Source organism: Acartia tonsa, chromosome 8 (genome assembly GCF_053477335.1).
Source record: "Acartia tonsa isolate MP-2025a chromosome 8, ASM5347733v1, whole genome shotgun sequence".
Taxonomy (NCBI): Eukaryota; Metazoa; Arthropoda; class Copepoda; order Calanoida; family Acartiidae; genus Acartia; species Acartia tonsa.
Window position 1 is genome coordinate 14,411,146 of NC_137267.1, and position 18,261 is coordinate 14,429,406.

General features: G+C 30.1%; 1 protein-coding gene across 3 annotated transcripts in view; it reads left to right on the top strand.

Moving 5' to 3' along the window:
- wkd (TBC1 domain family member whacked) overlaps nt 1-18,261 on the top strand; it is a 111,654-nt gene that overhangs the window by 60,390 nt on the left and 33,003 nt on the right. The window contains exon 1 of one of the 3 annotated variants that reach the window (XM_080169173.1): nt 1,878-1,931. The exons of the other annotated variants lie outside the window; for them this stretch is intronic. Coding sequence (XP_080025299.1) covers nt 1,896-1,931 — 36 coding nt within the window. The 5' untranslated portion in view covers nt 1,878-1,895. Of the gene's footprint in view, nt 1-1,877; nt 1,932-18,261 lie in introns of those variants that run through there. 3 annotated transcript variants of the gene reach the window in all.

Sequence of the window (18,261 nt, forward strand, 5' to 3'; positions counted from 1 at the left end):
ACTCTTAAGTTTAGAATATTAAAAAGCTATTAAGTCAATAACCTAACAAGAATGACAAACGAATTATTTAAATTTCTTAATTATTCAAAATAGATATCTTCAAATATTTAGCTTAAATTCTTTTATGATTACAATAGATTTGAATTGAAATTTTGAATACTTATTTATCGCATTGTATTATTGAACGAAGAGAGATCGAAAGCTCGGGCTAATATTCGTAGAAAATTGTCTGTAATACGATGTCATACATGATTTTTTAGTATGGCTGAGAACCAGTTCTAATCCTGCAGATATTACCCGGTTACGAAGCCACACTGAAAATATTATTAATAGCATTTTGAAAGCTTAGCATATGGATAAAGATATATGCTATTCTAAAAGTTGCTTATAATTTCTACATGAATATCAAGCAAAAAAGCTTATTAAATGTAATAGTGGATGCGCTCCTAGTCTTTAGGAACCTTGTATTAGAAGATTGAAAAAAATAGCCTTAAATAATTCCAAAATTAATCTAAAACTATCCTGGGACCCATGTGACGCTTCTTTGAAATGGAGAACTCAATAGTAAACAAAGTTTTAAACTTAAAAAACCTTAATACTTTATAGATTAGGATAATGTAACATAGTGTCTCAACTTGATACTTTTAAGTTTAATAATTGTTTCAATCAATAGAAAAGATATTATAATTATTGGAAAGATTACGTGTTTTTGCCCTGTCCTATGGGGCTGGTGACCCTGTGCCGACTCTCATTGGGGATTTTGAATATCAGTCAAATATTAACACATCCAAGTCGCTACAAAAGAGCAAAAAGCAATTTGCTAGCAGACGATAAAGGTTCCCATCACTTGAACCAGGTAGTTGTCTGGGTTATACATCTTGACTTTAAAATACCTGTAGCTTCTCATATCTATTAACAGATTCAGGGATTTAGGGCTACAACAATAAATGAAAAATATTCATCCCCCAAAGTTTTATGTGAGGAATAATCCCTATGTTAGATTGTTTGATTATGGTTTAAAATCAGAATATATAAAGTATATAAAAATTAGTGTTGTCCCCTCCCTCCATGTAAAATATTGATTAAACATTGGGAACCGCAATCATCTGGTTTTTAGTCATTCACATAGTGTCAACAAATTACATAAAAAAATTTCTTTTTTTTTTATTCAAAAGTAACTAAATATTATATTGTTTGTATGCTTTTCCAATACGATTTTACAATTCACAATTTCTAAAGTAGCTTATTAAAGGAAAAAATTCTCCTACGATTAGAACTTTTGAGTAAAAAATATATGTCATATTTATCCCTTGTACAAAAAAGTGTTTTACTTTTAAAATTACAAAATATTGTAACTTTGTTTCTCGTATTCATTCGAATCCGGTGGATAGGAACCGGTTCTCATCTATACGAAAAAACTATGTCTAGCATCGTATTATATCCAGCTTTCTACGAATATAGAAATGTACAATCATAAGATTAAAACTAGTTTTTTTAGCCGGTGACTTCGTCACCTCGGGGCTAAAAAAACTAGTTTTAATCTCATAATTGTACATTCTATATCCGCGGAAAGCCGTTTATAATACGATGCGAGAAATAACTATTACAGATCTATTCACCCTACAGTTAATATGAGTACACTGATTTACCTTAATCTTGCTCGGGACCAATACTAAGCTTTTCTGAATATTTTGAATAACTAAGATATCTTAAAAGCAATCATATATCCAGCTACTTTGCAGTATAGCATACCTTTTCATCCATTGGAAACAAAATAAAATTACGAATAGTTTAAAAATGATTTTATGTGTAAATATATATATTTTTCTATATAATAGTGTTCAAATAACAAAAATAATAGATTTACACTTGTTTCAAGATTCTGAATCATAAAAATGAAACATTTAAGTGAAATAGATAAATTACTAAAGGTAAACTAAATAAGAGTAGCAGGATGTCTATGTCTGTGTGTGTGTGTCTGTCTGTAGCGAAGAATCTTATCTTTATAGTAATGCTCCTTATAGATCCCAGGATGGTTTATAACTATTTTCAGGGAGGATAACTTCATCCTCCAAATGTAAGCGCCACCATAAAAAAAATACCCTCCTTGAAGAAATATATTATAGCCTTAATTAAGATTTTTGTAATTATGAATTGATATATGTTTTTCTTATATTAATTGCACTAAATAGTAAATATATAAAACAAGGATGACAACATTAACATAAACATAAAGCCTATATTTTAAAGCATACGCTCCAACTGCAGTCAATAAAATCTAACTTCACCTCCATGACGAATAGACGGACAAGGAGAGTCAAAAAGAGGGTGCTCATATAAAGTTGAGTCATTTATCTCTGTAACAGCTGATAAAAAATATTTACTATGTAAATGACAAATTTTCTAAGAAAAAAATTTAGATTAACTTTGTCCCTTAAGATTAATTTATATATTGTTTTTTTTAAATGTCATGTGCAAAAATGAGTATAAGATATTTGATACAAATCTGTTGGTTCTAAACTAGCCCCAAGCACATTAATAAACATTCCTAAGGTGTGGTTCCTTAAGACAATTTCCATCATTGGAATTACATCACTTAAAGTATACTATAGGCAGAAGTTCAGCTGTTTGTTGGACTTGACACCGTATGGGAATCCTTTATTTTAACTAATAAAGTAAAAGCATAGAGGATACATTAGCTTTATATAACTATCCTCTTTGGGCAGAGATTATATTGTTCAGATTTTATATCGTGTCTTTGCAATCAGCTAATAGCGTCTGAAATATAAACACAAATATCTGAAACAAACTTGTAATTTTAGCCAATTTTATAAATTTAACATGTTTTAACATTATATATAAAAATCATTGGGCTTTATGTAAATTTCAAATAAAAATATTTGTTTTTCTTTAACATTTTAATATTCATGTAAATGATTTTTAATTATTATTGTAAGTCATGTTCCTAGTGTGGTACTACAATTCTTAAAATTTTAAAATTATGACCAAGTAAAATAAACTATTTTTTAGCAGAAAAAAAAGTTGTGGTTCCAATTCAATTTGCCATTATAATTATAATGATCATTTAAAGTAAAAATTTGCATGGACAGAAATTAGTACTTTAATCTTCTTTAGTGTATACTTTATGTTTTTGATCATTTTTATACATTAATTTTTTTAGCACCTCTCTTTGATAAAATTATTAGGGAGGCGTCTCACCGGAAATATGCGTGAATAAAGGGGTTGAAACGGCCCCACCCCTTGCAGTATAAATTAAATATTTAGATTTTATTATACAATTATTATCTTTATCATTAGATTAAGTAATAATTATTACAAATAGCAAAGATACTCTACAATAATAATGTCTTTAAATTGTTTTTAAGTCCACAGTATTTACATTACAATAAAAATGTAATTGTAAACTAACCTCTCATGTGCTTTTTTGTACAACCCAATCATTAATTTTGAAAAAGACTCAAAGATGTCAAGTCCACGAATAAAAGAATTTTTTTATAAAACTTTTGGGACTTGTGTAATTAAATTTCCAATATCTCCTTCCTTCCTCCTGTTGTGAAATTGTATTTATATTTCAATAATTATTATAAATTCAATGGCAAAGTCTCCTTATAAGATCAAGGTTACATTTAAAGGGAAACTTTTATCTTAATTATTTTAAAATGAAGTACATAGCTGTACAGTGATTTGATTAGATTTGAAGATACATTTATAAATTGATATAAGGGGGGGGGGGGTTAATGCAACCATCTCGTAATCAATGATTAAATGGCACTTAGAATTCGAATTTCGATCTGAAATTTTGCATGAATAATCCTTAGTAGGTGTATTTTCCCTAAATCGAATAAAAAGTTGGAAAAGTAACGGCTAACGGCTGGCGGCTTAGCCGTATTGCTATTTTTGGATATCTTAAAAGCAAATTAGTCACGAAACCTATCTCCACATAATACATTTTGTGGCTCAAAAACCTTATCAAACGGTTCTAGCCGGTAGCTGTTGGTACTAGAAATATAAAAAATGGTTATTGCTATCATTTAACATGAATTAAACCAAAAATATGTATTAAAAAGTTGATTCCTACGTAATTTATGATGAATTTGCCCTAAAAATAAGCAAAAAACGGCTGAACGGCTGAGCCGCCAGCCGTTACTTTTCCAACTTTTTGTTCGATTTAGGGAAAATAGACCTTCCAAGGATTACTCATAAAAAAATTCAGATCGAAATTCGAATTCTAAGTGCCATTTAATCATTGATTACGAGATGGTTTCATTAAAAAAAAAACCTTATAACACAGTGCTGAGCCCCTAGAATCTAGGGGGCTCTGTATTCATAGGGGTAAATTTTGACATAAAATGAGCCTAAAATCATCCCAAGGATTACATATAAAATCAAAATATCCTTAAACAACCCCGTGACCTATGTGAAGTTTACATATAAAAGCAAACAAGGAATATTGGTTATTAACATTGAGAAAACTTTTTAATGCAACCATCCCTTTAAAAGTAAGGTAAGATAAGAATCAAGACTGCTACAATTGAGTGCACCTTTTATTAAATGGAAGCTTCACATCCTAACCTTTATCTAAATTAAATTGAATGTGTATCATTAATATATCAGGGACTAAATGTTAATACAATTGACGATATTATTAATACAAAGTAGAACGATGTCTGTCTGTCTCTTTGTCTGTCTGTTTTATTTTTGTAGCGAAGGATCTCGCTAACCTCTGAACCGGTCGGGCTCTCCTTTACAGGGTAGCTTTTCATAGGTCCTGGGAAGGTTTATAACTATTTTCTTGGGGGGTGGGACACCCCCCCCCCCAAAAAAAAAAATATACATTCCAATGTCCTTCCTCCCCCCCCCCCCCCAAGTTTCCTGTTCTGAAAGAAACCAATTCGAGGTTTTATGAGGGTCTCTTGACTAATAATAAGAGCTCAAATCTGCCACACTAACAATAAGGCTGTGTTCATTTCCTTTCCGCTCATTCTTTTTACAGTTTTCAATATGTTTTTACAATGTTAAATATGATTTGCGCGCAGCTTCTCTGAAATTTAAAAAAAAGTTATGTCTATAAAGTTCATTACAAAATATAAAATACTTATAAATACTCGCCACATAGGTTCTAGAAAGGGGTCATGATATTGCCTAAAACCATCCCTAAAAAATACAATTAATTGGTACCACAAGTTTCCGAGATCTTTAGTTTCAGAAAAAAACCTTATCAATTCATATAATAGAATAAGGCTCTCTTTTTCTCAAAATTAATAAAATTTGTCATTTTATCTGCTAACATTTACTCTTTGCCATAAAATGGATTTATAAACTTTTTTTTATCAATTTTGCCAGAACACCTTATTTTAAGATAAGATAAATCTTCTTGACGATATTGTTTGATTTATCCTATTTAAAATCTACAAAGGATAGTTCTCTCGAATAAAAATCAAATAGTGGAAAAATGAAAATATAGCAAATACATACCATGCTCTCTAAAAGTCTTGAAAATCAAATGTTTAAAAAGCTTTTGATTTCAGTAGCTACTGAACTGATTTAATTCTCCCTTCAAAAGAAGTTTAAGATACACATTTCCCGAGATCTTTTTTTAGATTTAAGCCTTCAGATTAATTTAGGCTATTTTTCTGCCTTTGTTCTTATCCTTTCGAAAACAGAGCATTTAGTATATAGAAAAAGACATATAGAATAGATTGCATTGCATGGTAGCTGCACTATTTATGAACATAGTTATCCTTATCCATTTAGTAATATTCTGGAATCTTAAGTGATAGGACAATAAGCGATAAATTGAATTAAGTACAATAAACAGATTACCATGATTTTTAAAAAGGTTTAGCAGGGCTAATTTGTACACATCAATCAATATTTAATAAAAGTCTCCAAAGTTTTAAACGAACTAATGATGGACTATTTCTATAAAACTTTGGGTACCAGCATAATTTACAGTCTCTTTCCACCCTGAGAGGTATTTAACTAATCCTAGTCTATATTTATTTTCTTGAATATTTATCCCTGAACAGTAAACAATGATGCAATAATTTGGTAATTCAATATAAATCCATAAACAAGGAGTACGAGATCCATAAGTAAAGAAGCTTAAAAATATATCAATGTACATCCGAAAAAATATCTAGAATAGGAGTCGACAAAATCACAAAACTTGAAAATCTAGGAATCGATATAACAACCCAACCAATAGGCAAATCATTATGAAACTTAGTGGAAATATGTAGAATGTGAACTTATTCTTTCCCTAAAAATTTCAGCTGTTAATTACGTTTCCCCATAGCGTTACGAACTGACTGACTGACGGACAGACAAAGTGAATTATAGAGAAGCTTCGCTACTAAAAAGAACAGCAGAGATATTTAACTGACAAAACAAGATTTATTCATCTTCCCCAAATTCAAAATTTTCTGAAATCTTAAATTTGGCATCGACAGTAAATATTCTTAAGGGAGGGAGGGGGTTGGAGGTCGATTGATTGTAGATTAATTAAATAGCTATTGTCCTGAAAAATTTCACAGAATCAAGGCCATGATAATTAGCATTATGTTTCTGCTAAAATTTCACATTAAACTTTTAAATATAAACACCAAATCATACACTTTTATTCATCTTTCAATTCAAAATTCAAAAATTTCATAGGATTTTGAATTATTATTGCAATGTAGTTTAAATAATAAATCATTGTTCTGGAAATTTTTAAGAATTTGCTAAGGAAGTACGCATTTTAGATGCAATTTTTCATATTTTAAAAGTATTTGAAGAAAAAAATACAGGGAAAATTATATCTATCAGTAACGCAGCTTTACTTTCTTTAATAACTAGCGGCTCTTCCCCTAACCTCTAGGGGCTTCGCCCAATGAGGTAAGGTGAAGTCAACCCTCCTATATAGAATTTGTTAAAAAAAATAAGCACTGCTACAGGCTACCTACTGCTACATATAGAATTGTTAAACAACAAGGATGACAACATCCATAAAAGCGAAGCTCTGAAACGGTAGGACAAACGGACATTAACACTTGTATAATGTCAGAACAAAAATGTAAAAAAAATCAACATACTTAAAATGGACGTACGGACATTCTGGTAATGACTATAGAGTTGCAACGCTTTCTAACTCGTACCTAACTATTACAGAAATCACCATGCAAAATTTGAAATCGATAGGACAATTCTAACATGCCTAAATTAACGAAAAAAGCTATTTAAAAAAGTAAAAAAATCAACATGTTTAAAATGGACGTACGGACATTTTAGTAATGATTATAGAGTTGCTACGCTTTCTAAATCGTACCTAACTACTAAAGGAATCACCATGCAAAATTTGAAATCGATAGGACAATTCTAACATGTCTAAATTAACGAAAAAAGCTATCCGTGACGGACGGACGGACGGACGGACGGACCGACCCTAATTATAGAAAAGCTTCGCTTTTAAAAATAGGCACTGCTATAGGCTACCTACTGCTACAGCCTACCTAAAAAAATGTGGTGGGGGACTTTTTGTTTTTTATGGGTTTGGGGGTGTCCCACCCCCGAAGAAAAAAGCCTAAAACAACCACAGGACCAGTAGGTATCATTTCTGAAGAGTGGAATCCAATCAGTTCAGTGGTTACCAAAATCTAAAGGGACGGACGGACATCAAGCTACTTTGTATTATAGATATAAGAACCTAAAACTTTAGCATACAGCAGGCAATAGTTAACTATAAATCAAAATTTAAAAAAACAATTCAAAAAATTATGTACTTTCAAAACGTAGCAAAATTTCATTCGGAAGTTTGGATCCAACAGAAGGACAGTTTTTTGAATATATATGTATGTCTTATTTACAAAGTAGCCTCGCTTCTAAATTGTTAACTAAAATATCTTTTTATTTCTTGAAGTTATTTTTTGAGGTTGAGAATTTTTTGACAATATGCTTTCAATGACATTGAAATTGTCGTGATAATTGATTTATGTCATGATACAAAAAATTCTTAGAATTTACTTTAAAAATTATTTTAAATGTAGCGAATTTTTAACTACTGGAGCTAGATAAATGTTAATGCATCTCAATAAAAACTATTTTACACAAATTATTCGCCAGTCAAAAAATTGTGGAGACTTTTACAATTTTCTACCACCAATGAAAATTTATATAATTATGATTTGACAAACGAAAAGAAGAAAGTTTAATTCAACATCTTCAGTTCATTTTAAACTATAATAATAGTAATATAAAAATCTAACAATTACTCTATAAATAGATATAGAATATATTATACATAGATAGGGAAAAAGGGTGGATGGGGGAAATATTTTTTTTAGCATGTTACAAGTTTTACTCTATATGATATATTATCATTACATGATAATCTGATGTCTGATCCAAGTAACGACATATACATTAATTTCTATAAGGCTTAGCTTCGTGAAAAACCACATTTAAATTTTTTCTTCTTAATTTTTATGAAAAATAATATGATTTTGATTTTTTTTGCAATAAACTTTCGAATATTTAAATTAACAAGGACAATTGCGTTATTAAGTAGCGGTGCAATATCAAGATAAAAATCATTTTGATTAATATATAAAGAACCCAAAAAATTAAAAATTAAATAATATTTGGCGGTCTTTTTAATTTAAAGCACTTTTATGTTTTTTTTGTAAGATCGTAAGCCTACATTTACTAAAAATAGTAATTAAACTATCCATACAAAAAAGAGTTTATATAAGATTATAAATCTTGTAATAAAAATGGGAGAACTATTTTTTCTATGTAATTGGTCTATAAATAAGGAATACATTGACACTTATTGAGAAAATAAAAATATCAGAGAGAGTGATAAAGATATTCTTTACAATTTCTCTATCAAATTAAATAATGGTATTAATCAATAATCGTATTACTATTAGGATGAAGTTTAGATGCTAATCGTTCAGGAGAATACAAGTAAAATTTATGGTTCGATATCCCCTCCCTCCCTGCCAATTTATATCTTTTAACTCTGTCATATCTTTTAAATTAAATATCCCAAGTACCTTTTGTAATTAATACAGTTATTTTGACGGCTGGTGTGAAATTAGCTCTTAAATTTAATTTAAAACGTTAAAAGCTTTTGTACGTTAAAACACAACATTATACATTTTTCTTTTTAAGTTTATCAGACGATTTGTCTAAGGAAAAGTATATTTTACGATTTATCATTAGAACGATAAAAATTAAATTTTCAAAAATCCTTGTTCTTGATAATAAAATATTTCTGTAAAATAGTTGTTCGTCAGTTTGACCCATATATAGACACAACAGACTTAGCGTTTAATCCCTCTAGCAAAATATTTCCTTCAGCCAGTTTGCTGTTCGACAATACGTCCTTGGCGTAAATCCTTCATGTTAGCTTTATGCAAAATTAAATCGTTTTTCTTTATGTTAGGATTCCATCAACAATAGAGTATACTTAAAGGGCGAATATAGGTTGAATATGATATAGGCTCAAAATATAGGTGTAATTATATACTTTTAGAATATCTATGCCAAATTTAAAAATTCAAAAAAATCCTTATGTAAATATTGCAATTTTAGTATCTACCTCGACATATGACGACATATGATTAGTCAGTTGAACAACAAAATCGTTTTTTTTTTAACCATTATAAGACCTTTTTTTCACTATTTTTCTTAAGTCTAATTGATTGTTATATTGGCATGCATCTTATATGATAATTTAAATGTTTATTTTTTTTAATTATATACTATTTTATTCAATTTTTAATTTCCGTCAAAATATTTTGCGTAAAAGTGTGTCAAATAGTACGTCAAGGGTAAATATTATGTTCTAAAATTTATTTTCTCTATTAGGATCTCTGATTAATCTCTTATGAAATATTATCTCTTCAGCACACACACACACACACACAAAACTTTCTCCAGATAAAATATAAGAAAAAAGAAACAATATTCACCTATTATTTTTGTCCCATTAAAATTAATTATAACAATTACCATATATTTTTCATACTTAAATAAAATAAAATTTCTCCTTTAAATTTTTTTTTAAAATAAAATTTATATACTTTTTATATTGCTGGGGAATATTTTGTTAAGGAAGAAAACATACAAGATCCATTGGTAACTATTGGTAATAGGTTTCCACTTTACTACGACGATTAATGAACGAAAGCTTTTTAATTCAATTTTCCGACGAAGCATTGTGTGATGCTAGGGTGTTTGGAGGTCTTAGGGAACCACACTTTTTACATAAATTATTTTGAGTAATCCAGGTTTTAAGCAATAAACAGAGTTATACAATTAAATATGTCAATATCTTTAAGTTATTTATAATCAATGGAATGGCACCTTTTCTTTAAGCTAATATCATATTCAACCTAAATTCGCCCTTTAAAATTTTGTTCAATACTAGACCAATCAACGATATAAGATAACTTGGACATTAGACTATAAAAGTTTTAAAGATTTTTAATCAATATAATAGATTTGAAATCTGCATAAAATTTTAAGGATTTTTTTATAAAATTCGTTTTTTATATAATTCTTTATTTAAAGGCGCAAATACGATTTAAGTTAATAAATTTTGACCAATAGGATAGCTGGATTGGAAACTACCTACGCTCTAATTGGTTGAATGATGTACGTCACTTAAGCTTCTCCAATCAGAGCGCAGATAGTTTTTAATCCACCAATCACAGATCTCAAAATTATTAATTTGCGCCTTTAAATAAAGAATTATATAAAAAACTAATTTTATAAAAAAATCCTTAAAATTTTATGCAGATTTCAAATCTATTATATTGATTAAAAATCTTTAAAACTTTTATAGTCTATTGGACATTCAAAATTCCAAAATAGGCATCTTGGGTGAATCGATTTGTTTGTGCTTTTTAGGAAAACTTTCTTAAATCCTCAGATGGTTTGGGGTAAACTATTATAGATAAGTAATAAGAAAACTCCTATATTTGTTTTGTTAACGAAGCTCCTTTATAATGTTTGTCTGTATATATAAAATATTTTTGAGAAAACGTGATTTTTTCGGCTCTTATTTAACATTGTCCAGGCATGATTCGCTACTTATGGCTTTATTATTACTTGGATCTTACACCAGATTATCACGTTTTTTTTTAGAAGTGAAAATTGAGAGTGGCTACACTAACAACCCCGTTTTTCCATCACTTCCCCTCCTACTGGATTAACGTACTGGCCAATTAATGACAGGGGAAACAGCAACTTTTTTCCCCTGTCATAATATCCACGTTTATTCTACATCCATTGTTGTTATCCCAGTTGAGAAAATATCTGAAGAAGATAAATGATTAAATTGTTGTCCTAACTAGATCATGGTCATCTTATACAACGAGGGCTATGAAATACAGAACCAGCGAATAATTTAACATTTTTACAATAAAAAAAAGAACAATACACTGTTGTATAGCTTCATAAAAAATTTAAGAACTTTCGTTCATTTTTTACTTAAAGTTGGAGATCTAAGTATATAATTTATCATGTTTACAAATAAAAATCGAATATCAAATTTATTAACGATTACTTCAATGTTTTTACAATAACAAGGATGACAACATCCATAAAAGCGAAGCTCTGAAACGGTAGGACAAACGGACATTAACACTTGTGTAATGTCAGAACTGAATAATCAGAATGCGAATGTATAAGAGTCAAAGCAAAATTGTAAGTAAATTTGTTGAAAAACTGCTTGATACAGGATAATGATTATGGACATACTTACATTTTTAGGACTTGATTAAAGAGTTGCTTCGCTTATAATATTGTACTTTGTTGTCCCAGGAATCAGTATACCAAAAATCAGACCAATCAAATAATTAGGTCACATACAAATTTGTTGTTAAAAATGTAAAAAAAATCAACATGTTTAAAATGGACGTACGGACATTCTGGTAATGATTATAGAGTTGCTACGCTTTCTAACTCGTACCTAACTATTACAGGAATCACCATGCAAAATTTGAAATCGATAGGACAATTCTAACATGCCTAAATTAACGAAAAAAACTATTTAAAAAAGTAAAAAATCAACATGTTTAAAATGAACGTACGGACATTTTGGTGATGATTATAGAGTTGCTACGCTTTCTAAATCGTACCTAACTACTAAAGGAATCACCATGCAAAATTTGAAATCGATAGGACAATTCTAACATGTCTAAATTAACGAAAAAAGCTATCCGTTACGGACGGACGTACGGACGGACCGACCCTAATTATAGAAAAGCTTCGCTTTTAATATAGAAAAGCTTCGCTTTTAAAAAATATAAATTTTGTGGGGAAAAATAGAAGACGTACATACTAAAAGTATACAAAAGCATTTTTGTAAGAGAAACTGTAAAATTGTTTACACTATTTTGTAAGAATGTTAATCACATTTTCCTCTTAAAAATAAAATCTAGGGTTAGATTGTCTGTGAGGGTGTCTGTTTCCATTATCAAATCTGTATAGTAAATTGGTTTTACTTTGCTTTTGTAGGAAGCTTTGCCATAACAAATTAGAAATATAAAACCATTTTCCCATCTAATTACCTTGTAACATGAGAATAATTTACCCAAACACTTCTGCAATAATTCAATTATATAATGTATTGTTACATAATTTTTCTTTATATTTTAGGTATGTAGATTGTAGATATAGGAATTTTTTTTAAAAATTGCTGTCAGGTAGTTGACTTTCATGTTCGTTTGTCAGTCTGTAAATTATCAAAAATTACTTTTGCATATGGACGAAAGGTTTTAAACATTTCTAACGTTGACAAAATTATCCCTGGTTTAGTTTAAGATTATTGGTTAAAAGTTTCAGACACAGGTAGATCAAAAATTCAATAGAAATTCCCAAAGTTATTGAATAAGATAATTTACTTATAAAAACTTTAGGTACCAGAGTACTATACTGTCCAATGTCGCCTACATACCTGTATTTAAAGAGCCATAATTACTAAGGTTTTGTCGTTGTCCTGATACTTTTTTTATTTGTTTTAAAACTGGTACTTTTCAGCAATTAAAAAGTACCATTAAAGTATGTTAGGAGAGAAGTACAGCAAAGCCCAAGTGATTAAACATAAGCAAATGGAAAGAAGTGTTCATTTACAACAGAAAAAAAATAAGTTTTCTCTTTTTACACCATTTTTATTCTTTTTGCAGGTTCACTTGAGAGGTTGTTACTTAAACAATTTCATTAGATATTATCAAAAAAAATTAAAATATGGATGCGAACTTTTACTTTATTGTATTCACAAATCTTTGAGTTAGTTGTTTTTTAAACTTGCAGTATTGTAGAAACAACTATCAAGGGAAGATAGTGTTTTCCTCTTTGGAAAGGGATTGGGGTATATATTAGTGATTTTAATTCATTTGAATTCTTTACTATTTGTGCGTATTAAAATCTACTTATATTTGATGTTTAGTATCGCATCTACTCTATAATTATGGTTTCTTGCATATGTATGTTTACCTGTAAGGGTATTGACACCCCCATCCACATCCCATCGGATTAAATTTCCAAATCTATGTCCCCATTTCTATCTTGTTCTTAAATATAAAAGTGTTATGTGTTGAAAGTTTACTCTAAATTTGAATCAAGTGTGTGAAGATTTCAAATAATGGAGCTAAAATAAGAATACTCATAAACATTAAATTTAAAGGTGCTTTCACTGCTTTAGACCATCAAAAACCTTTTTTTTGTATTCCTTGGGATTATAACCCAGCAGAGCCCAAATCCTACGTGGTACAATTTCTTCATGGAGCAATATTTTAATAAACCTAACTTAATATCATGAACTATATTGATTTATCTAATTTTCATGAGTCTTATATTCGAATATAATACAAAAGAGAGAATTTACTTTCAGATTTCCCTCTGTACTATATATTCAAATACCGGTAGTTCCAAAAAAAGTAATTTTGATTTTAAGCTTCACGCGATGGGAGGTTAATTTAGTGGAAAGTCGACCCTCGACTTTAAATTTTAGTTTTAAGGACCTATCCTGGACAAATGAGAAACGTCACTGTAAAGGAGAATCATATCGGCATAGACGTCCAAGGGGGGGGGGAAATGGGGCGATTACCCCCCCCCCCCAAAAAAAAAATTTTACCCCGGGGGTAAATTTTGGGAGGGGTAAACTAAATTTACCCCTGCCAACAGATTTCAGGGGGGGTAATTACCCCCCAAAGCTATTTTTACCCCCGGGGTAAAAATTTTTTTTTGGGAGGGGGGGGTAAAAAAAATTTGCGGCGCGCTTCGCGCGCCATTTTACCCCCCCCCCCCAAAAAAAAGCTTGGACGCCTCTGCATATCGGTTAGCGGTCTGCGCGCACACACACCCAGATAGACATCCATTTACTTTTTTTAGGTTGGTTTATTTTTGCAAATACTGGACACATTGCGGACATACTAATATGCGGAGTTGATGGTTCATTTCAAGTATATATGTATATACTTATACAATTTAACTTTCTGGTTTCCTTTTAAGGAAAATTCATTTTCCTTCTAAATTTTGTCAATCTTACACATCCTCCATGAGATTTCATTTGAGGCTTTATTCTATACCCCCCTCCTCCCACTTTTCTAGTTATTACGTGGACAATTTGGTTCATAATTGACTATTTAAAACATTTGTTTAAATTGTCGTCAATTAATGTTGCTAACATGGACATGAATACAATTTATTATTCAGTGCGTTCATCCAGTAAAATGGGAGGGGATAAGGTATAGGGAATGGATGAATGTGTCGATATTTTAGTCAGCTACAAGTACGATCCAAGTAACAACAAATCCATTTTGGACACCCTTACACAAAAATTACTTTTCATTACATAGGCAAATTATGGAGAAAATCCTATATTTAATAGATTTAAAATTCTACAATTTGAGGGATATCTAATGTATTTAACCTTATTTTCCCAAAATGCACCAAATCATAATAAAATAGAATGTCACATATCTATAGTACAAAGTAGCTTGATGTCTGTCCGTCAATTAAGAGCTCGGTAACCACTGAACCGATTGAATTATACTCTTTAGAGAATATATCTACTGGTCCTGTGGTGGTTTTAAGCTATTTTCTTGGGGAATGGGACACCCCCAACCCCCCAAAATAACAAAAAATCCCCATAAGGATTAGGAGCACTCATAGAACAAAACCATAAACCTCACTTATAATTTAGCATTTTAAATAGAGGGGCAAAGCCCCTAGATGCTAAGGGCGAAGCCGCTAGTACATAATACAAAGTAGAATGATGTCTGCCCGTCCGTCTATAAAAAGCTTATAGCTTACTAACTTTCTGCTTTTCTATGAATAGGCCTAATGGTTCCATCAGCTTTTTGTATTAAGGTTGTAATATGCATTTTTTTGCTCATTAAAAGAAAATTATTCCAAGCATTTATTTAAAATCTTGCAACTAACAAGGCTTGTAAATAACTTTCACTGTTATAATATGCATCCAGAAATAACAAATAAATCCATTGGTATATGACTTAGTTTATAAGAGTTTTTGGTCAGAAATAACCATGAGCATTTTATTAACAAGGATTACAACATCCATAAAAGGGAAGCTCTAAAATCAAAAGGAATGGCAGTCAAACAATTACTATTTTCAAGGAGAATATTAATTTGTTAGTCCTAATTATAGAAAAGCTTTGCTTTTTAAAGTCATGTAATAGTAACATATATTACAAAGTAGCATAGATATAAATTTTGTTTTATTGGACGTATGTATGATCATGTGGGCGAGATATTGGAGTTAGATTAGACCATTTTACATCATAGAATTATCTAACACTGGTCGCCGGAAGGGAAAAGCAGTTTTTTGAAACAGGCTCTCTGAGATTATTACAGATTCTGATATATACATATAAAGACTAATGAAAAATGCAAAAAACGAAATCAAAAGCGTTCCTTCTTGGGAGAAAATCCGGGAAAAAGATTTTAGCTATTTTTAACCTAAAATTCACATTGGCAAGCCTGCAAAGAAATATACAGACATTTTAAATATGTCATTGCTCAGCACATAGAAGTGGTAGAAAAATGCTACGCATACCATTGGAAAGCTCATAACCTCTAGTTTTCATATTGTTATATAACGTTTTTATACTATTATTATTTTTTGAGCTATCCTCTGAAGTATACACAAGTTTTAAAAATGCAGTTTTTTCATAAATTTTAAGTTTGATACTTGTTACACAAACCTTTTTAGTAGCGAAGCTACTCTATAATTCACAATGTCCGTCCGTCCGTCTGTCCGTCTGTCCGTCCGTCTGTCCGTCCGTCTGTCCGTCCGTCCGTCCGTAATTAATGAATTGGGGGAAACGTGATTTTCTCGGCTCCTATAAAAGATAGAGAGCTGAAATTTTTTGACAACATTCCTATCATTAAGGAGCACAATTAACTATAAAACATCAATGGCGGTCGGACCGCTTTTTAGCAGGTTTTAGGCTATTTTTATATTTTTTCAAATTATCCTCATAACTTGGGTGTTTGTGGTCCGATTTTCAAAATTTTTTCAGTTAAAGATATCAAAATTAAATTTCCCGTCATTTGAAGAAAACAACAATGACGGTCAGACTTCTTTTTTGCAGGTTTTTGGCTATTTTTATATTTTTTACATTTTTCCCCATATCTTTGGTGTTTATGGTCCAATTTTCGAAATTTTTTCACTTATAGATATCAAAATTAAATTTCCTGTCATTTGAAGAAAACAACAATGACGGTCAGACTTCCTTTTTGCAGGTTTTTGGCTATTTTTATATTTTTCACATTTTCCCCCATATCTTTGGTGTTTATGGTCTAATTTTCAAAAATTTTTCAGTTAAAGATATTAAAATTAAATTTCTTGCGTTTTAAGTAAAGAAACAATGGCGGCCAAACTGCCTTTTAGCAGGTTTTTGGCTATTTTTATATGTTTGACACATTTCCCCATATCTTTGGTATTTCTGGTTCAATTTTAAAACTTTTTTGCATTAACAGTTTCAAAGTATTTTTTCCCATTGTTATGTGCATCTAGTATGTAATTTACCTTAACCGTTTTCATCATGCAAAATAAAACAAAGTTTCGTGTTTATTTTCTCCAATAAATCTATTCTTGATTTTAATAAATACACTTTAAATCTACTTCTACGTATCCCAATCCACAATTTTTTGTGCTTCGCTACTTATGGATGTTGTCATCCTTGTTAAAATTGTATTGCTTAGCACCTAGGAGTTATATAATTATTTTATATAGGTATATTTATATATTTTGGGTGCATTAAATTTTAGCTTAATTAAAAATAGTCTTTTAAATGTGTATAGTTTGTAGTAAGAACCAAGGAGGGAGGGGGGGGGGGGGTTTATACACTTTTTGGCAATGAAATTCAGTATAAAATTTTGCTCTGGATGTTTTTGGGCTTGTTGTTATATATATTAACATGATTCTTTTTGTAATATCTCTTATATGATTAAGTCTACAAGAATAAATATTGAAAATTGAATTTTGGCACTATCCTTCTAGGGGCTAGTGGGGTAAAACGACTCCAAAACACTAACATCTAAGGTCTGAACTTATTTTTAGAGATATCAAACTAATTTTTTGTAAACTTTGTTTTGCATAATTCAGTTAAGTAGTTACTAAAGATTTCATTTTGCCACTTTCCTTCTTGGTACTAGTGGGTTTTAACACCCCCCAAAACACAAATATTATAAGTTATGAGCCTATCAAGATGATCTTTTTAAATTAAAATCTATTCTTATAATTGAGATACATAGCCACTAAAGATTTTGCCCTGCTATTTGGACTTGTTGTTATAGTTATCAAATGATTCTTTTTTTAAAAGTTTCTTATATGATTGGATCTACCTGTAAAACTTAAAAAAAAATTTTTAGGCACTTTCCTTCTAGGGGCTTGTGGGGTAAAAAGCCAATAAAACACTAAAATTATAAGCTATTAGATTATTTTAAAAGATATCAAGCTAATATTTCTAATGTAAACATTTTTCACATAATTGAACTAAGTAGCTATTACAGATTTCAATTTGGCACTTTTCTTCTAGAGTCTAGTGGGGTAAAACATCCCCCAAATACAAATATTATGAGTTCTGAGCTTATTTTCAAAGATATCATGTTGAACTTTAATGAATGATTATTTAGTTCAGTTATTTAACAAAATCAGCCCAATATTTTTTTAAAAGCCCAGAACTTAAAGTTTTAGTAGTTTTGGGGGCAGTTTCACCA